The following is a 19,385-nucleotide window of genomic DNA, read 5'->3' on the forward strand; positions in this document are numbered from 1 at the left end:
GGGCTGGGTAAGAGCGTGGAACAGGTGGCAGAAAGTGGCAGCGCCCGGGGGATTGAGTTGCCGCTTTAACACAAAGGAATGGGAAGGGGAGGCTGCGCGTTCTCTCTCGCCTCTTTCTCCCCGTCCCCCATCCTCTTCGGGGATGGCCCGTGCTTTTGCTCCTTTGCTGCTCGGGGGGGCTAACTGCGTAGGACTGGCAAAGTAGTGTGGTGGGGTACGGGAGGGAACACACATTCACTCACTCACTCACCCTTTTTTTGGTGATACTGGGGGTGCGAAGGCAAAGAGGAACCTCTGATATTGCAGACGAAATGCGCGACCCTCCAAGTATCCGTATCGTCTTCTTTTCTCCGGCCTGGACCGCTGATTCCGGTGGCTAACGTCGAATTGGGGGTCGTGCCTTCAATTTAGTCTTAATGTTGGTGGGCAATGCAAATAGCCCGTCGATGCTCGGATAAGTGCACTTTTACTGAATTCTCGAGGCAGGTATCGTATGCGAAAGAATCGCTCCTCAGTCTTTTCTTACTGTATTCAATACAGCAAACAATAATATCAACAAGAAGCCCGTCAGTCTCCGTGCCTTATCTATCACCAGCAAACAATAATATCAACAAGAAGCCCGTCAGTCTCCGTGCCTTATCTATCACTTCGAACAACCAGGCAGTAACTATTGAAGCAAATGGCATTCGTCACCCTATCCGTCACTCGCCATCTGCTCTTCAGGCAGCTTGAAACCGACGGTGAGAGATGCTCACCTAATACCCATCAGCTCTCCACGGCCTCGACCACGGACCAATCGAGCCAAGCCACGGGCCTGACAGTGCGCCATTCTCAATCCGACTGTGACGCCTCTATTATCTTCAAGGGCATCCCCACATCCACCACCTGCACGCACGCTACGGTCTAATGAGAATACAAGGTTAACCCAGGCCAAGAGCATGGGATCAGGGGAGCCAGCCTGGCCGAGATCATCTCGCGCCGGAGAGCAGTTGGGCAAGGAGGACAGCGTTGCAGCACGGCAGGTAGCGGACACAGTATCGCGAATCCATCCCATCTGCTCATGGACTGTGGAACGGAGGGCCGCTCCTCGACGCCCACGTGAGACTCTCAACAAGATTCCCGCCGCGGCCGCCTGGTTCATGCTCGATGGCGGCGGGCGGATTTGCGCCAGCAAACCACATGCCAGCCGTCTTATTGCTCGTCCATTCGTCCACGAGTCGTACATCATCTTGTTCCGTAAGCAGCAAAGACACGGACAAAGGTGCCAAGCAGGCATAGGCAATCTATTTTGGTTCACAGCACCATCGTCTGCATAGCATACATAGCAGGCCGGGCCCACGGAAGCAAAGGCGGCGAGAAACAGGCATGGAAGCACAGCAGACGGACTAGGCAATGTGGTAGGTACCTCCAGGCTCCAGGCACCCCGAAGCCGACACCACCGAACGACGGGCCTACCAAGCTGCCTCCTGGCTCCTGCAAGGGCCGTACTCTCCTGGACACTGATGGGGTCGCGGCTCTGGTGGTTCAAATTGCGTACCCGCGTATGGACGCCTTTTGCGGGAACGAGAGCCCGGGGTCCTAGGGGGTTAGTTGGCATGGGATTCTCGGATGCCAGCCTCGCATATCGCATCTCGCATACATGCTCTGGGCTGGAACCTCGTTCACGGGCTCGCTCTCGTCTTCGACATGTACCTGCCGATGAGTGCTGTGTCCAGAAACTGTGTTTCGAGCTTTGTGTGGGAAGCCCAACAAGAAACAGCGCGGGCGACAACTACACGCCGTGCTACGTTTCCAGTGTGGCTGAGCTGGGAGCTCCGGGCTGCCGGGCGGCGTCTCCGTTGATCGGGTCCTTTTAGCACAGATCAGATAGGAGAATACGGCGGAAGCTGTAACCTGTCATCTGGGGCGGGGACGCTATGCCTGATTGCTGCATCCTGTCAAGCGAGGCATGCAATATCGAAATAAACTACCAGAAAGGCTTTCAGACAATGGAAGGATGCAAGGCTGAGAAGCCTGGGGTTATCCAAAGCTGGATACAGCAAATTCGAATTACCAGGTCTCGTGTGCTCCAGTGACTTCATTGCTGGAAGGTTGCTCAGCTCAGCGTCGCAATACCTATCATAGCTTGGGTACCTCGAGGAAGCTCTGTCCATGGCCACCTTAAGTTAAAGCGGCAATGAGGGGCAACTCATTCTATGGTGGGGCAGTTGGAACTTTTTTTTTGGTTCACGTCTTTTTACCAGCCACCTCACTACAGTAGGAGACTGTCTTCGACCATTCCCTCGACGAGCCCAAGACTCCCGGGTCCAGAGTCCGGGAGGGTATCCAATGTTTGACTGGCAGATGAATTGCCAACTCAGCCCATTGCATGATCCCATTGTTGGGCTGTAAGAGATTCGCTGGCCAGAAGTCTGTCTGCCCAAGTTTCAAGAGACTCGAGCTGCATAAACGATGCATTGAGCTGGCTTTGATCAGGGCTCCTCACGTGAGATCGACGCTAGTCCGCTTTCGATAGTTGGCAAGCTTCTTGAAGGTTCCAGAAAAGGGTAGCAAATCAGAAGTAGCCAGTCAGAGCGGGAAGTGGCTCTTGGTGATGGAGAACTTTTTGATGTTGATGAGAGTTCAAGTGAGAGTGAGTGACAGACTGAGAGTTGATAGCAAACAAACTCTACACATCAACACAATACACACTTTTCAGGTTTCTCATTCAGACTTGCAGCAAGTCTAGTAAACCGTCACAAGGTTTTATCATTTCAAGAAACTACTCCAAACAACTACACCTCCAAAAAAAACTATCCACAAACTATCCATCATGGGTGACAAGCACCTCAACGAGCTCCTCAAATGGAGTATCGAAAACCAAGAAACTGGCGGCGAGAACGGCACCTCAGCACCCGCCGACGCCACCGCCGTAAGGGCGCCCGCCAGCACCCTCGACCCCGAGGCCATCGCAGCCCTCTTCGGCAACGGCCCCAGTGACGCCGAGCTCATGAAGCTCTCCATGGAGGCAATCACCTCCCCGGACCCGGAAATCACCCTCGACAACAAGCTCATTGCGTTTGACAATTTCGAGCAGCTCATCGAGAACCTCGACAACGCAAACAACATCGCCAACCTCGGCCTCTGGACCCCACTGCTCTCCTGCCTCGAGCACGAGGCCCACGAGCTGCGCCGCATGGCCGCCTGGTGCGTCGGCACCGCCGTCCAGAATAACCTGCCCAGCCAGGAGCGCCTGCTCGCCGTGGGCGGCATCCCGCCCCTCGTGGCGCTCGCGACCAAGGACGGCGAGGAGGAGGCTGTGAGGAGGAAGGCCGTCTACGCGCTCAGCTCTGCCGTGCGGAACTACCAACCCGGCGCGGATGTTCTCACGGACGAGCTGCAGAAGAAGGGCCTGCGTAACGGCAAGGTTGACGCAGAGAACATGGATGACATTGATGAGATTATGAATGCGCTTAAGGCCAAGATCACGGCATAGAAAAAAAAGAAAATGCGAGAAAGGAATGGGTATGGAGAGGGTTTGGTATGGTTTACTTGCATGGACGGCGTTTCGGCGGGTGGATCGGCATGAGGGCTCTTTTGACGTACGGGACGACGACCAAAAGAAACATGGCATTATGGTATTAGACGATCATTATCGCATCAGATGAACCAAGAACATGATCACACAGTTATGGTACAGAACACATTTCAAGAGTGACCGTATCTGTTGGTACATTCATATACAGGCTTTCTAAATGTGTTGATATCGTACAAAACGGGATACCCCTTCCCAGCAATGTTTCCCCCCCTTTTTAATCCTTAAACTTTCCGTAGAAAGGAAGGCCAAGAGCTTGCATCAGAAGCCTGGCCTGACGGTTCGAGGTTGCGCTTGTGTGGATGAAAATATGGCAACCTGGGAGGAGCTACAGAGACTCGTCAGCAACGTGGTCACAAGTTATAGGCAGACGGAATATCTCACCTTGGCAGGGTACATGTCGTAGTTGATCTGGAGCTCGGGGAACCAGACCAGGTCATCGGGCCTCAGACCGATACCAATACCACCGTTTCCGTCACCAGTGGTCGCATTGACACCGGGCCAGTCCTTGATCTTGGGCAGGACGAGGTTGATCAGCTTGTCAACGAACTCGTACGCCTGGGGACCATGCATGGTCGTCTTGACACCGGTCTTGTCGCCCTCGCGGATCTTCCATTGGATAACGTTGTTCTTGGTCTTGGTGACCTCGGGGACGTTGCCGCTGATGGACTGGATGACCGAACGAGCGACCTGGAGCGTTCCCGGCGCCTTGGCGGCCGAGGGGATGAAGGTGTGCAGCGATACGGCCAAAATTTCGGGGACAGACCGGCAGTCGATGTTCTTCTCCAACACGTCGAGCTTGCTTCCACCTCTAGGTCCGCGGAGAGGACGGTTCTTGTTGTACGGCGAGGAGTCGTCCCATGCCCTTAAACGCTCCCGTACCGGGGGTTCTGGTGTACCTGGTGGCTTGTGAAGGTAGGTCATCGTGAGCAGATCGGCGGCGATGGTCGTATCGTACGTCTGACGCAGTCTGGGAAGGTTGAAGGGCCCAGGAACGAAGTCGCGGGCCGTGGGATCGGTGGAGGGCGGTGATTGAATCGGGTGAAGAGGACCTCTGTCGTACTTAGGGGGATGGTACTGGTATCTGTCGGCTCATCTATTAGCATTCCGCTTCACGTTGTAATTGAGAGCTTCAATACGCACCTGTTTCCGGGAAGCTGCTGCGGCCTGTCAGCCAAGCGCTTCGCCGTGTTGAAAGCTTGGATGGCAGCATCGTCAGGGCCAGGAGCAGCCAGGGACGAGGTCTCAAGATCGGGGAACTGAGCCTCAGCGGCAGCAGTGGATTCGCATCGCCGGGCGACAAGAGGGGTCAATTGCCATGGCGAGCGCTGCCTGCAGACAAACCGAGTTAGTCGGGAGCTTTCCCGTAGAGTGGCCATGGCTAGTCGTTCAATTGTGACGCAACCTAACACGTCTGTAAGGGTAAGTCGTGATGCTCGAAATTTCAATCTCGAAATGCTCAGTTCGGCCCGTGCCACTTGTGGCTGATGCAATTTTAAAGTGGACCTTGTAGCTCAGTTCTGAGAATAAAGTGTGGCTTGATCTTTTTGCAGTTTTAAAAGCCTGGATCTCCAGGCGGCAGGATGCGGAGTGACATGGGAATGTCACTCGGGGCCCATCGGAGCGAACGTGACCAGCAGCCTCCGGACTTTCGGGCCTTCAAGCTCAGTGTGTGGTCGTTGCACTGTCGTCATCAGGAACCAGGCCGCCGTCCGCGGGACACCCTCTATCGAGATTCGGACTATGGTGAGGCACCGACGATCCATTCTACTAGAGCGGGTAAATCGTGCACGCAGCTCGATTACGTAGCAGTCATTCGGGCTCTCAGCTGAATCCAATGTCTGTCAGTCACCAGCTCAATGGGTCAGCAAGCGCGCGTTCGGTGCAGAAGCGGGAGCTTTGCCTTCCGACTAAGGTACGCGGAGCTGACAGGGTGGGGAGACCACTTGAGCAAGCAGCACTCTCAGACACGAATAGGCAAAGATGGGACGGACAGATGGGCAACGATGAGCAACGATGGGCATTGTGTGCCTCTTGCCCTCTTCGATGTGCGGCGGCGGCGCGCGCTAACATGCAGGTTGCCTGATTGTACCCAAGATGGACGCGAGAGCGAACGTGTACAGGTTACGCGAGCGCTTTTCATCGGATTGGAGCTTAGTTTCAGTGACTGATCAACATCCAACACACACAAGGCGGGGGGCTTGGAAGTGGCAGATGGTGCGACAGAGTTTCCATTCATTGTCAAGAGGCTTTGCTCTTACTTTTGCGGTCGTTGAGCGTTGCTATGGGTGCGGGAGTGTGTGTAAGCGCATTGCTTCTGGAGCTAAGTTAGAGTTGAGTCTCTAGGGTGGCTCAGTGAAAGACACTCGTATTGTTTTCGTTCATCTAGCTGTTCTTCGTCTGTTCTTGGCGAAGCCTGTTCAATGTAAAAGAAGGCCATGGACATTGGACCAGGAGGCTTATGAAACCAGGAGCATGGGCCACAGAGCCATGATATCGGATCTACTGCGCACGCATGGAAGCAAGGGACGCTCCAGGATGTGTCCCATAGGGTATCATTCGGGAGCTAATAAACCACCTCGAAACAAGAGGCGAGACTTGACGAGAGTCACGTCCGGCCTAAAAAGTCCTTGTGCAGGCCATGTCAAGACTTCTGCTCAACATTTCCCATTGTGACTAGGGGATCGAATGACCAGCAATTGATGCGATGGGCGACTTGCCACTTTCATCTTGTTAAATGGGCAGCCTAAGTCAATTTCGAATGTTCCTCCCACGAAGGACAGGCCCTCACGTATGTCACCTCGCGTGGACATGGGATGTTGGGGCAGGCTACTTTTACTCATATTCGGAGCCTGGTCGGTCATATGTAAGAATTGTGGCAGCCAAGCACGGTCAAGAACATTCTGGCTTTTCCCTTGCTATTACTCCGTACACTCCAGGCTATGGTCCCATCTCACCACGTAACACACTCCGTCTGCTGCCAACCGGAAAAGCCTATACCACAAAAAGCCAGCTAGAAGACGGACAGGCCAGCTCGGAGTCACGGTCATCTTGGATGCGTCGTGTTCGTCTGTCCAAGGTAACAGTAACAGCAAGCAAGCAAACCTGAAAGTCCGCCTTGCCGCCACCCTCCACCGATCTGGCGCTCCCAAACCCCCGAGTCAACTGACGGCAAGTCCGCAAGGGACGCCGAGTGTCCCCAGCAGAAAGTTGAGGTGGAAATCTCTCAGGGGCCCCAAAGTACCACCTCACCCAAGCTTTGCCGCGCCGGTACGAATACACGCCCTTCCGCGGTCCGTCCACTTGGTGCCTCTCCACACGACCAATACACCGTAGGCACCCACGGCACCCTGCCAAAGCTGCTGCTCACATTGGACCCCGAATTTTCTGAGCCAAATCCACGAACCACCACCATCTGACCCTTGTTGGCGCCAGGAGCCAGTCGAAGGTCCTTCGCTACCTTTATTGCTTCAGCAGTCCCCCGTGTGTTCAACCATAGGACCTCGTCTTCTCACTTCCAGTCTGCTTCTTCTGTTTCTTCACTCCGAACCTAAGCAACAAAACAGGCAGTACAGATATCTCTCTGGCTTTCGAGAATCGAGCTTGTCTACGGAGTACTTGGCAGACAACAAATACTTGATCAACACTCATACCCTGCCGTTGCAGGCCATCAGAATAGCGAAAACCTACCACTCTGCTGCTGCTACATCGGACAGCCCAGAGTCCAGACCTGATCATCCCAGCGGCCCAGCCCCGTCTTTTGCGACTGCGAAAATCTGCCCCGCCGACACGCGCCAGAACCCCTCCATACCTATCCTCGCACTCGGTGCATTCTTCATCTTCTCTCAGCTTTGCTCCCCACCTCACCCACTCCCATATTGCTGGCCGATGGGGGTGCGACTTTCAACCTGGCCATGATTCTTGACCGCTGAGACGACTGCTTTTCTCGAGTCGCCAAGCCACTTTGGCACCAAAATCGCGAACCTAGCTATTCTAGCTTTTGGCAACATACAGGATCTGCAACCATGAAGGGCAAAAAGTTTCTTAGCCTGCGGGACAGGAGTGGCACGCATCGCAGAAGCAAATCCTCAGAACCAGGACAAAAGGTGAGCTTCATATCCCAGGAACTGAAGATGGTCCTTCTCAAAGTCCGTTCCCATGGGAACAGCCACACTAATCCAACAACGCCAAACCTAGAACCGACCCCTTTCAGCTGAAGCATTCAGGTCACTTTTCAAGAGCGACCGAGCACCGACCGATGAGGAAATAAAGGAGAAGGAGATGGCCAAGGTACACCAACCGCAGCATCGCAACATTGCACGAGTCTAACAAGACCATAGATCGAAGACATTACGCACCTTCTTGCCGAGTCGAACATCACCGACGTTTCTGCGGAACATATTCGGGACTCCCTGAACAGTAAATTCGCTGACGGCGATGTCGACAAAACCGTCGAGTTCATTCAGCTACAATGCAAGGCAATGGCCGGCAAGGTTGCACACTACAATCCCCAAATCGAAATGGTTGGCGCAGAGAATAGGGGTAACGTCACATGTTACCTTGACTCCCTGTTGTTTGCCATGTTTGCGAAACTGGACGCCTTCGAATGTATGCTGAAGAACGAATTCACGGACGAACCAAGGCGCAAACTAGTCACGCTGCTCCGCTTGTGGGTGAACATGCTCAGGAGCGGAAAGATGATTCACGCAGATATGGTGAGTTGCGGCTGGTCTTGCAGTACCTGTCCTGCGCTAATTGTCACAGACGAAACTGATTCAGGATGCGCTGGCTGAGTGCGGCTGGAGTGACGCCAAACTCCTGGAACAGCAAGATACTTCCGAAGCCTTCGCCTTCGTCACCGAAACGCTTCAATTGCCCCTGTTGCAATTACAGGTCGACCTCTTTCACCAAGGCAAGAACGATAAGGACGACCACAAACTGGTCTACGAAAGACTTCTCAACCTCGCCGTACCTCCAGATTCGGAAGGCAAAGGAATCAGGCTAGAAGACTGCTTGGAAGAATACTTCAACACACAAGTTGATGTACTGAGGGACAGCCACGAAGACAAGAAAGAGGCGGAGAGGGTAACCCCGAACACAAACACGAATGGGATACGGATTGTCACTCAAGAGAATGAATCAGAGGCTGGCGCGCAAGACACGCTGAGTGCGTCTCCCGCGCAGCTTTCTCCAATCCTTGAGCGGCGGTGGACAGCCTCGCAAACACCCAATGGCGCGCCAGAGTCTCCCGGCAGCTCTTCGCGGCCAACTCCAAGACACCGTTCAACTAGTGTTATACAACGCGTGGTACTGGAGGAGAAGGACAAAGACAAGGGAAAGGAGACCGAGCCATCTACCATGCTGGAAAAGGCGCGACGAACGAGCTCTACAGTGGTGAAAGCCGTGACAATTCCAGCCTGGCAGTTTTTCAGATTGATTCCATGGCACGCCGCCGGAAACAAGGAGCCCAAGAACGACATGGAGGTTGCTATGAACTTCAACCAGCGTCCTGTGGTCGGTATCTGCCTGAAGCGGTACATGATGTCGAACTCCGGTGTTCCACAGCGCCAGAATACCTTCATCGATATTCCAGACAGCTTGAGGCTTCCGCACTTCATGCTCGGCGACGAAACACAGCTTGAGGAAGACCCCAACGGCTTCAGCATGGAGTATAAGTTGGTGCTACAGTCTGTGGTCTGTCATCGTGGCGACTCTGTCTACAGCGGACACTATATCTCATTCGCCAGAGTTGCGCCCAAGCTACTCACCGACAATAGGAGACACGACAACGACCCCCCTCCAGACTACGAGGAGGCGCAGTGGGTCAAATTTGATGACTTGAATATCGAAAACAGGGTGACTTATGTGGACGACATCAAGCAAGCATTGAAGGACGAGATGCCTTATCTCTTATTCTACCAGATCGTACCAATGGTCGAGGTGGCGTCAACGGAAGAGACGGAGACTGAGCCTCCTTCTTACAACGAGTCCAAGGTCAGCGTCAACCTACCGGCCACACCGAACCCGGTCAACGGCAACAACTCCGGAATGTCATCATCGCGGAGCGACTACTTCGAGAACACCTCCATATCTCCACCCAAAGCGCCTAGCATCCGCTTTTCGTCGGAATTGGAGCGTCCTAGCCGCATAAGTTTCGGCGATGACGAGCCGTACTTGGGGTTCAAGGATTCTCGAAGGGGCAGTGTCACCTTCACGGACTCTACCCTAGGCACGCCGGCAATCACACCGGATGCCATATCGCCCGCCGTGACCCCAGGAGAAGAGACGACAGCCCAAAGGCTTTCGCGAGCCGCCGCTCTATTCACGGGCAAGAGCAAGAGCAGACCTACCAGTCAAGCAGGAGAGGGCCGCATCAGTCTTACCATGACTCGACTCGGCGGACTCATGCGACCAAGCAAGGAGCCGCTCCGCGATCCCAACAGCAACTTGAGCAGCAACGCGCTCGCCACATCCATCAGTGCACCTATTCCTGATCCTGTGACTGAGGAGGAATTCGTCGAGAACGCTGATGCCGAAGCAACACCGGTTGCGGCACCCGTTGCAGAGACAGACAGGAAAGACTCCAAGGATTTCAAAGAAAGAAAGTCATCAGAGCACCACCACAGGCATCACAAGAGAGGCAAGTCCAAGAGCCGCTCTACAGAAAAGAAGAAGCACAAGGACGGGGATGAGCCGGAGCGAGAGTGTGCAGTGATGTAAAGACACCGCCGACGACAGATCAAAACAGACCAAAGACGAGCGACAGTCAGAGAGAAAGACAGAGTTATGAGTTTACCAGCGCGTTGATGTATTTGGGGTTAGATTCGACGAGAGCTTGTCTCGGCCCTGGAATAGCGAGGAGTTTGGTGGACCGAGATAGACTTGGGAAGCAGCAGAGAAGAGGTACATATTCTGCAGGGCGGATGGCTCTGCGAGAGACGTCGCAGCGCCTGCGGATGATGATCAGCACGAGAAAGGGCGTTTTCCGGAGTTTTGTGTTGTTTCCTTTTGGGACGATGAAAAGGAAGAAAAACGGAATACCACGGAATTGGAGGCAATGAGGGAGGGGGTCGATGAGGTGGTTATCCATCCCCCTCTCTACACACCACAGATAGCTTGGGATAAAATAATACTGTTGATGACTGGGTCGTCATTCATCAAGATTCAGCTACCTGACCTAGTTTTCCCAGTTTTGTTCCCAAGTGTTGACGCGTTTGAGTTAACCGAATAACCGAATACCATGTTTCCTGCTTCCCTTCCATTGACTGGAGGGGAAAACGACGTCCTGAACATAGGACGCAAAACAAAAGTTCATCGTGGGCAAAGTTATCCCACGGTACGAGCAAAAAATGATGGGGGTTTCCCATCCGCGATAGCAAACTTCCAATCCGTCGTCCTCTCTCTCTCAGCCTAATGTCCTTCCTTCCACGTTCGCTCAGGTCCACCGAACGAGAAAGGCAGGGAGATATATATGCCTCCCAACATCCTGTTTCGAGCAAAGTAATAATCAGTGGACCAATCGAGCTTCCAAAAAAAAAAAAAGTTGACAAAAAAAGACCCCAGTATGAAAGACAAATTTAGTCCTCGTCATTCTGGCGATCAGCGACCATCTCAGCAGCAGTATTGATGACCTTCTCGGGAGGACGCTCAACGACGACGTTGGGCTCCGCGGGAGACGAGATACCAGGCATGGGCGAGAGGTTGCCGCTGGCGACACCGCTTCCACCGCCAGGGACGGGGATGCTGATGTCCTCGGGGGAGCCGGGGGTGATCTTGGGGTCGACGCCGGGGATGTGGACGCGCTTGGCCTCGTTCTGGTAGGCGGCGGGGATGATCTCAATGATCTCGTCGCGGGGGAACTTGAGGATGGGGATGTCCATAGTGGCGCAGTGCATCAGGTAGGCGTAGAGGACGCGAAGAACAGACTCGTGCGCAATGATGAGAAGATCGCTCTGCTCACGCTCAAGCTCCAGAATGATGGGCTCAAGGCGGACGGCGAGGTCGTGGTAGGACTGTATAATATTAGTGCTGCTCATGGGCAAATAGTGATTGTGAGCTTTGTTTACTCACCTCAGCGCGGGGGTATCTATGATGATACGGGTCGAGCTCGTGCTTCTCGACCTCCTCAGGGTAGAGGTGGCGAATGGCACGCTCCGACATCTTCTCGCAGACACCGGGGTTGATCTGGCTCATCTGAGAACGCTGACGAACCTTGAAGCCCTTGTTCTTGAGGTAATCCGCAGTCTGAACGGTACGGCAACGAGTAGAGGTCCAAACAGACAGAGGACGAAGGGGAACGGCATTGCCACCCTTCTCGACAAGGGCAGCGCGCTCCTGCTCGCGGTGCTTCAGAAGCGTCTCGGACATTCGAGCAGCGTACGCCATGCCCTCCTCGGAGAGAGGCGCATCAGCCTTGTACGAGTCCTCCTCGGTGGTAACGCCAGCTCGAACAAAGTAGGTAGTGCGCGACTTGATGTGAAGGTTGGTCAAGTAGAAGACAATGCGGTGAGACAGGTAGCCGAAGGAGACATTGTTGTAGAAGAACTTCTGTCCCGCGTTGATCATCTTGATGTAGTTGAGCTCCTTCTCATTCATGGTATCGAAGACGGGAATCTTCATGTCGATGCGGCGCAAGTACAACTTGGCAGCCTCATCAGGGTCCATGCCCGCGAACTGCACACGTTAGCACCGCGTCACTATCGAATTTGGGCGAGCACTCACGTCAGGGGAGGAGATCTTGACATTGCGTGCATTCTCACGCAAGATGGCCTCATCGTCGACGAATGACTCGATGAACAGCGTCTATAAAAGGTTAGGGATTTGAGTCATCAGGTGGCCGAACCAAAACTCACCTGGACATCGTGCTTAGCGAGTTCCTTAGCCAGGGCACGGCGACCAGCCGCGGTGGGGTTGACAGCATCGTAGATAGCGACCTGTCCATTCTCATGGTTCAACCAAGCGTAGATGTCCTCACGGCACTTCTTAAGGATCTTCTGACGAAGAATAACCGACTGAGGAGAGGCGTCAGGGAAGAAGTAATCCTCGGGAACGATACCGCCCTTTCCAACGGTGGCACGACGGTAATCACCGAGGTGAAAGATGCGGGTCTTGACTCCCAACCTGAAGGTACGTCAGTCAAGGCGCTTCAAGCGAGCATTTTCGACTCACCAGCCCAAGTAACGCGCCAGGGAAACGCAGATGTGACTGAAGAATGTTAGCTCTCGTTTTTCCAAGCCGGTGAAGTAGGAAGAACTTACGTCTTGCCGCGAGCCGGAAGGCCCACCATGACGATGGCGATGCGACCAGAGTGAAACAGACGGCCGGACATTGTGCTATAAAGCTGAGCCGGCGCCATGTCCTGATCCTCGGGGACATCATGAATGCCGTCGATGAAGGTCGAGCTCTTGCGACGGTATCTAGGCGCGTTGGCCGCGATCTCGGCGGTACTGTCATGAGGAGTCACGTCAATACCAAGATCTCCAAGTTCCGGTCGAGGGCGGTAGAAGATCCTCTGGAACTCAAAGATGTCGAGCATCTCAGCCCAGTCCATGGCAGCCCTCTCCTTCTCCATGGCTGATCAGGTGGTGAGAGAGAGAGAGAGAGTATCAGAGGTAGTGATAGATACTTCGATAGGAAAGTTGATAGGCAGGGAACAGAAGAAGAATAAGGCAGATAGCTCGGATCAGAGAGTGAGTATGAGCAGTAGTGATGATGGATATTGTAATGGGTAAGTTGACAGAGAAGAGGAGAAAAAGAGGAAGCTCAGTGTAGAAAGAAGAGAAGAGAGGAAAGCAGGAGAAGTAAACAGCAGCTTGAGGGGCGTGGAAAGAGGAGGTAAAGGGCACTCGCCATGTTTGTAGTTCTGATGATGTCGTGCGTCCTAATTAGGTATTCACAGATGGGCACACCCGCCTCGTTTGTAAGTAGGTAAGATATCATAGCCACCAGCCGTCGACAGTCGAAAGTCGTGTATAGTCAGCCGTGCTAAGATCTGTGGGCAACAGTCCGGGCCGGCATGGGTTGTTTGGATGTGGTTGAGGTTGTTGGGGACATCGCAGCCCGTGACAGAGTTGTGACTCCGAAGGTGATGGACTCTGTGTCTGGGGGTTTGTTTGTGTCCTCGTGCTCCAGTATGTCGAATTGGCCCAAAGACTCCTTTCAACTCTTCCCAGTAGTCATTCTTATATAGACTGGGCAAACAAGCATATGAGGATAGGCCTTTGCCTTCGCAATCTTTGTCTCATAAAGCGTTGAAGGTTCCTCTCACTTGAAAGTTGAACCTGTCATTGCGAAGATAGAGGAACTTGTATATCAGAAGGTTGGATCAGGGGCAGGCCATTATCAACCAGAGGGCTTAGGCGAAATGAATTGCGATCCAGGTTTGGCCAGCATAGCTGGCATGCGAGCTGATGATCCGGTTGACCGGATTTCCTGGCGCCCTAGAAGCCACTCGTGTTTCTGACAGAATTCGAACCGCAATCACGCAGTGTCCAGAAGCACTCGCCTCAGTCACAGGGGGAGAATGATGGATGGAATATGAATCGGCGGGGTTATGAAGACCCCTCCTTTTACAATAGGCAGATATCTAAGAAGAAAGGAACTCACAGTAATGTGTCCATTTTGACGGTTGGAGCTGAGTCTTCCTTGGAACCTCCAAACAACCACGGAGTCAAGGATGATGCTCCGTCGTCTGAGCTGGGAGCGGGCTGCGCTTGAGGCAACTGCGGCCTCTGGACCGGACGGAGGGGCCGCTGCGGAAGGAAAGAGCGGAGACACGGTGACGCACTGTCTACTCTCGAGGTTCGAATGTGTTAAGTTGAGAAAAGTAGCCGTCGTTTACAGTTCTTGCGAAGCTTTCACTAGTTGTATCTTGCTCTCTATCAAGCGCAACAAGTTTTGGTTGCAGCAGGTAAAATCGCGCAGGTGAGTTGCTTCAAAGGGTTTGGTGAGCTAGGTATTCGAGGTCGAAGTGGCACTGGTGTCTGAGCTGTCCCGTTCCGATTTAAGCCGCCAGTTTGTGTATGGCCCGCGGCTCTTACAAGGAGACTCTACGAAGGCCTGTGCTGCCAAAGCTCAACCAAAGAAGTGCTTCGATAGTGGTGTAAAGGATGTTGAAATCCGCAAAGACTCAGGAATCGTGACTTTAGAGATCTGAAGCCGAGGGTATCTGAGATGTGAGTCGAGGTAGGTCGTCGCCTAGTAGTAAGTCGCTTGGGTAGTGTGGTAGTCCAGGGAGCACAAAGACTAACACTGTGAGAAAAGAAGGTGTTGGGCTCAGCGATGGAGAGGGCCAAGGGAACGTACCGGATGCGGGCAAGGGTCTGTCGTCCATCCTGGGACTAGCCCGGGGAGACGACCCGACAAGTCAGACCCGGTTAAGCTTCGGACCGACAGGGCCTGCTGGCCTGACGTAAGTCGCTGCCAGAAAGCTGGTTGTCATCACGTGATTCCATACTGAGGTATTCTGTCATTGACCGGGAGCTGGAGCTCCAAAAGAAAGATCCACCGCGACTTGGACCACTCGTGGCTGCCAGCTGTTCCCATTGGATTTAGCGTGGCATTGTGGCTCGTGCTCTCCCAGCACCTTTGCCTGTAATCAGCGAAGAAATTTATTCAGACTTTCCAATCATCACCAACCCGACTCCGACTCCACGATCCTCTCCCCCCAAACGCCCCTGCCTGCCCATTGCGCGAGCATCAACCGATCCCCAGGGCAGTCGCAGCTGTATTATCTCGAACAGATCCATATCACCTGGTCTCTTGTTGTTCTCTTTCCGACTCTTTTTTCTTTTCTTGCCCTTTCTCTAACCGGTTCTGCACGACTCAGGCCGGCGCCGACCATCGCAGCAATGGCGTCCAGCTTGGAACAAATCCAGAATGTTCTCCTGAACAACCCCGTCGCCAACTCCCTCTCAGATGCCATCAGCTCCTTCTCGGAACGGAGGGCGAAGCTCGGCTTGTCCAATCCCGGTACCACCGAGAACCTGACTAGGGAGGTCCAGCGCGATGTCTTGCTCACGAACTACATGTTCACCGGCCTTCGCGCCGATCTGACCAAGGCCTTCAGCATGTCGCCTCTGTTCCAGGTTTCCCACCAATTCGCTATGGGCGAGCGTTTGAACCCGTACACCTTTGCTGCGTTGTACGGAACAAGCAAGGTCCGTCGACAATTACGCTGCGAAGTAAAGCGCGATGAATCTGGCTAACTGACTTTCCAGGTCTTCTTGCAAGGAAACATGGACAACGACGGCCAGCTCTCCACCCGATTCAACTACCGATGGTCCGATAAGCTTGTGTCGAGAACCCAATTCCAGGCCGCCCCTGGCGCTGGACAGGAGATGCTTCAGTTCGAGAACGAATACACCGGCGACGACTTCACGGCTTCTCTTAAGATGCTCAACCCTTCCTGCCTGGATGGCGGTGTCACCGGTATCTTCATTGGTAGCTACCTCCAGTCGGTCACTCCCAAGCTTGCCCTCGGTCTCGAGACCGTCTGGCAGCGCCAGGCCATGACCCAGGGTCCCGAGACTGCCACCTCATACTGCGCCCGTTACAAGTCCAACGACTGGGTTGCAACCGCTCAGCTCCAGGCTCAGGGTGCTTTGAACACCTCCTACTGGAGACGTTTGTCCGAGAAGGTTCAGGCTGGTGTTGACCTGTCTCTCTCGCTCGTCCCCGGTGCCGCTGGCGTCATGGGTGGTTTCCAGAAGGAGGGTGTCACCACTATTGGTGCCAAGTACGACTTTAGAATGTCTACCTTCCGCGCCCAGGTCGACTCCAAGGGCAAGCTTAGCTGCCTGTTGGAGAAGCGCATTGCCGCCCCCGTCATGATGACTCTGGCTGCTGATGTTGACCACTTTTCTGTAAGTTCAACATGGCGGAATTAGAGTTGTTCGCATGCTAACAAATTCTCTAGCAACAAGCAAAGATCGGTGTCGGTATCTCCATCGAGGCCGGTGGTGAGGAGCTCCAGGAGCAGCAGGAGACTCTGGGTGCTCAGGGAACTCCCAACATCCCCTTCTAAACCTGAAAACAAACACGAGGATGGCTTGGTGCATAGCCAAGTCAGAACCGAAGCTCCGCTCCTAATCGAACCCAATAATTGATGTTTTTCCCCGGCGAGGACAAGAAACGACGACGACGAACTTGATTTTCTTTCGCAAGTTCTCATTCTTATACTGCTGTCTTAGTACAAACGACTTCACGCCTCGACAGCACGGACCCGACAAACCAGAGTATCGGATACTCCCAAATGCCCCCTCTGGAGGTCTTCTACCTTTGGTCCGCCCGTCACACTCATGTTCGTTGAACCTCGACTTCTCTACTCGGCCGGATAGAAAGACCTGTGTATATTACGCTCAGCCCGAGCACAAGATTCAGGGCCAATATGGTGGTGTATTGGTCGGCTTGGATGCATTTTTGGGAGGCTTGGAACGGCATACCCGAAGCGGAGTGGCTGATGCCACAACCCACGAGAGCATCTACTTGAGGCTGCGCATTATGAATGGCCTCCGTGATGAACAACTCTCGTATGTACTGTGTATGAAGGAGATAGAATTCAATGCTGATACAACATCACTTGCCATATACTTGGGTGCGCTGTGAATGTGGTGGAAGCACAAAGTCCTGGGATCGCATTACGTTGAGCATTTTGCTAATTTCGCTAGATATATCCAGGCCACCACATCTTACTCGGAAGCAATGTGCTTGTATAGCGCCTTCAGTTCATCGTCGCTCATTTCCTTGATGCCGAATAGCGCATTGTCGCTCTTTGCCCAAGGCTGGGCAAACTCCTTTTTGGCGCACGCATACAAGAGCTGTGGGTACATCACATCGGGCGTCATGATACCCTTCTTGATAGACTCCATACAGTTCGCGTAGATGGCGTCGACGTCAACGGTGGTCGTCTCCCACGAACCGCTCACGGCCTCTTGAGCGAGGGCACCCATTTGCTTCTGCGACTTGACGGCGGACTGAATGTACGCGACTCTGTTGGCCGTCTCCTCCGGGTGCAACAAGGTCCCCACGACAGCCTTGCCTACGTCGGCGAGCATCGTATAGGGAATGACGTTCTCGCCGTCGTTGAAGAGCGAGAGCTTCTTGTTCTTGACGTCGACGCCCATGAAGCTGGACCGGATGCCCCAGTCGAGGAACGGTCCGTTGGTGACGATGGTGTAGGTGAACTTGCCTTCGTTCTCCTGGGCCTTTTGCTGCATGTGGCCGTGCGTCAGGGCCTTGATGCCGAAGATGGGCAGGCTCGGCACGTGGGCGCGCGTGGGGTCCAGGCCGAAGTCGGGCGGGATGTAGCGGTAGACGCCCGCGGCGACGGCGGCGTCGACGACACGGGTCGCTACTTTGGGGTCGAAACTGTTTGTCGAGTTGATGAGGGCGTCTTGGCCCTTGAGGGCCTGGGTTAGGGAGTCGAGGGACTCGTAGTCTACCTCCTTGACTGTGACGCCCGCGGGGAAGTTTTGGGAGCCGGTTTTGCGGGTGAGGATTGTGATGGTGAATTTGTTGGAGTCCATGAGGGCCTTTAGGAGGGAAGGACCTAGGTTGCCTCCGGCCTGGTTTGTGTCAATGGCTGTTCTGTTTGGAAGATGAGGTGATACTTACGCCGGCGAGCGCGACGTTCTTGATTGTTGGTGCCATGATCTTGTACTTAGTAGTGATCTTGTGCTTCTTCTTGAATAGCAAAACCAGATCTCTCAATCAAAGTTCTAGCTGGCTGCAAGTTCCTTTTTATGAGCTCCTGTAGCTGAGCTATCTCCCATGAGAGCAAGGATGAAAGCTGCGTCGCATTACGTTCCGGACCGCAAGCTTCGAAAGCATACGCCGCTGTGACGCCATTCCGTTCCAGGCTCGTCTGAAGGTGAGCCGGTTGCCCTTCGTGTTCGAACCGCCCGCGGGAGAGTAGAGACCTTCGCTCTTTCGCGCTTTTGAGCTCTGACCCTTTTGTCTTCGTGGTTTGTGGCTGCACGTCCGGTTCAATGTTCTCGAATACGTGCTGCGGCGGATGTCCTTGCATTCCTGCACTACGCTTGTTTGCTGTCAGGCTGGTCTCCTGGAACCTAATTCATACGCGTGCAAGAAGATTATATTCTCTGAGGCTATGTCTACTCATAGTTATTGTCACCGGCTAGCTACATTGAGTGAGCGTGAATAGGCCGGCGGAGCGATCGGTCTTCATAGGTAAGACAGAAACCGCCTTTGCAAGTTTACACACGGCTCTCACATCTACCCACTGCTCAGATTCAAGAGATATGCTCTGTTGACTCTGCAGCTGTCTTTACATGCATGGCATTAGCCTTCGATAGATGAGATGAAGAGAGCCCGTGGCGGGTAAGCCGGATACGGATGCCTCGCTACCTATGTACAACAGTAACGGGACGGAGGCCCAGACGTACTTTAAACTCAATTTGAATAAAGAAACAAATGAGACATTCCCGAATCTAAAACCTGAAGCTGACAAAGAGCAACTAGCTCAGAGAAGTTTCTGAAGCGCGTGGACACGCCGACACGTTACGAATCCCCGGTTGCGGTCGGTACCGGAGTGGGGCCCCGGACGCCGGAAGTCCGTTGCCTGATCTTCAAGATGGTCGGGCGAGGTTGGGATACCCCTTCATATGATACTGGCCCCTTTCATGTTCTTAGCTTTCTTGTTCTTAGCTTTCTTGTTCTTAGCTTTCTTGTTCTTAGCTTTCTTGTTCTTAGCCTTCTTGTTCTTAGCTTTCTCGTTCTTTACTTTCTTATTTTTCTTATCTATATTTCTGCTATTGCTCCCATCTTTCATATACCCACCAGCGAATACTCT

At 53.6% G+C, this 19,385-nt stretch overlaps 6 protein-coding genes across 6 annotated transcripts; 3 read left to right on the forward strand and 3 right to left on the reverse strand.

Annotated features, from left to right (window-relative positions):
- Positions 1–2,613: 2,613 nt before the first annotated feature.
- Positions 2,614–3,572, forward strand: HER10_EVM0004191 (nucleotide exchange factor Fes1). Its single transcript, XM_035473843.1, has one exon. The coding sequence runs from the start codon at positions 2,813–2,815 to the stop codon at positions 3,473–3,475; it is 663 nt and encodes a 220-aa protein (XP_035332473.1). The 5' UTR covers positions 2,614–2,812; the 3' UTR covers positions 3,476–3,572.
- Positions 3,573–3,723: 151 nt separating this feature from the next.
- On the reverse strand, positions 3,724–5,087 carry HER10_EVM0007374 (ribosomal L5P family protein). Its single transcript, XM_035476932.1, has 3 exons — positions 4,718–5,087; positions 3,959–4,658; positions 3,724–3,902 (listed from the first exon to the last, which is right to left on the reverse strand). The coding sequence occupies exons 1-3, from the start codon at positions 4,951–4,953 to the stop codon at positions 3,792–3,794; spliced, it is 1,047 nt and encodes a 348-aa protein (XP_035332867.1). The 5' UTR covers positions 4,954–5,087; the 3' UTR covers positions 3,724–3,791.
- Positions 5,088–7,599: 2,512 nt separating this feature from the next.
- HER10_EVM0012123 (ubiquitin carboxyl-terminal hydrolase) lies at positions 7,600–10,294 on the forward strand (the record flags this gene model as incomplete). Its single annotated transcript, XM_035481524.1, has 4 exons — positions 7,600–7,680; positions 7,772–7,864; positions 7,915–8,289; positions 8,339–10,294. 4 exons carry the CDS (start codon positions 7,600–7,602, stop codon positions 10,292–10,294), a joined length of 2,505 nt encoding a protein of 834 aa, XP_035333467.1.
- Positions 10,295–11,151: 857 nt separating this feature from the next.
- Positions 11,152–14,193, reverse strand: HER10_EVM0011067 (6-phosphofructo-2-kinase; the record flags this gene model as incomplete). Its single annotated transcript, XM_035480509.1, has 7 exons — positions 11,152–11,586; positions 11,645–12,247; positions 12,296–12,376; positions 12,427–12,694; positions 12,743–12,778; positions 12,832–13,020; positions 14,180–14,193. 7 exons carry the CDS (start codon positions 14,191–14,193, stop codon positions 11,152–11,154), a joined length of 1,626 nt encoding a protein of 541 aa, XP_035333333.1.
- Positions 14,194–15,143: 950 nt separating this feature from the next.
- HER10_EVM0006547 (eukaryotic porin) lies at positions 15,144–17,127 on the forward strand. Its single transcript, XM_035476130.1, has 3 exons — positions 15,144–15,732; positions 15,793–16,437; positions 16,491–17,127. Exons 1-3 carry the CDS (start codon positions 15,424–15,426, stop codon positions 16,596–16,598), a joined length of 1,062 nt encoding a protein of 353 aa, XP_035332781.1. The 5' UTR covers positions 15,144–15,423; the 3' UTR covers positions 16,599–17,127.
- A 135-nt stretch (positions 17,128–17,262) lies between these two features.
- On the reverse strand, positions 17,263–18,223 carry HER10_EVM0003025 (isoflavone reductase; the record flags this gene model as incomplete). Its single annotated transcript, XM_035472714.1, has 2 exons — positions 17,263–18,138; positions 18,188–18,223. 2 exons carry the CDS (start codon positions 18,221–18,223, stop codon positions 17,263–17,265), a joined length of 912 nt encoding a protein of 303 aa, XP_035332352.1.
- Positions 18,224–19,385: the final 1,162 nt, after the last annotated feature.

This window comes from Colletotrichum scovillei (genome assembly GCF_011075155.1).
Source record: "Colletotrichum scovillei strain TJNH1 chromosome Unknown Contig00006, whole genome shotgun sequence".
Lineage (NCBI taxonomy): Eukaryota > Fungi > Ascomycota > Sordariomycetes > Glomerellales > Glomerellaceae > Colletotrichum > Colletotrichum scovillei.

Coding starts and splice junctions, on each gene's coding strand:
- HER10_EVM0004191 (XM_035473843.1), top strand. CDS start 2,813: ATGGGTGACAAGCACCTCAACGAGCTCCTCAAATGGAGTATCGAAAAC.
- HER10_EVM0007374 (XM_035476932.1), bottom strand. CDS start 4,953: ATGGCCACTCTACGGGAAAGCTCCCGACTAACTCGGTTTGTCTGCAGG. Junction 4,659..4,717: donor CAGCAGCTTCCCGGAAACAG/GTGCGTATTGAA, acceptor ATGAGCCGACAG/ATACCAGTACCATCCCCCTA. Junction 3,903..3,958: donor ACGACATGTACCCTGCCAAG/GTGAGATATTCC, acceptor GAGTCTCTGTAG/CTCCTCCCAGGTTGCCATAT.
- HER10_EVM0006547 (XM_035476130.1), top strand. CDS start 15,424: ATGGCGTCCAGCTTGGAACAAATCCAGAATGTTCTCCTGAACAACCCC. Junction 15,733..15,792: donor CGTTGTACGGAACAAGCAAG/GTCCGTCGACAA, acceptor CTGACTTTCCAG/GTCTTCTTGCAAGGAAACAT. Junction 16,438..16,490: donor CTGATGTTGACCACTTTTCT/GTAAGTTCAACA, acceptor CAAATTCTCTAG/CAACAAGCAAAGATCGGTGT.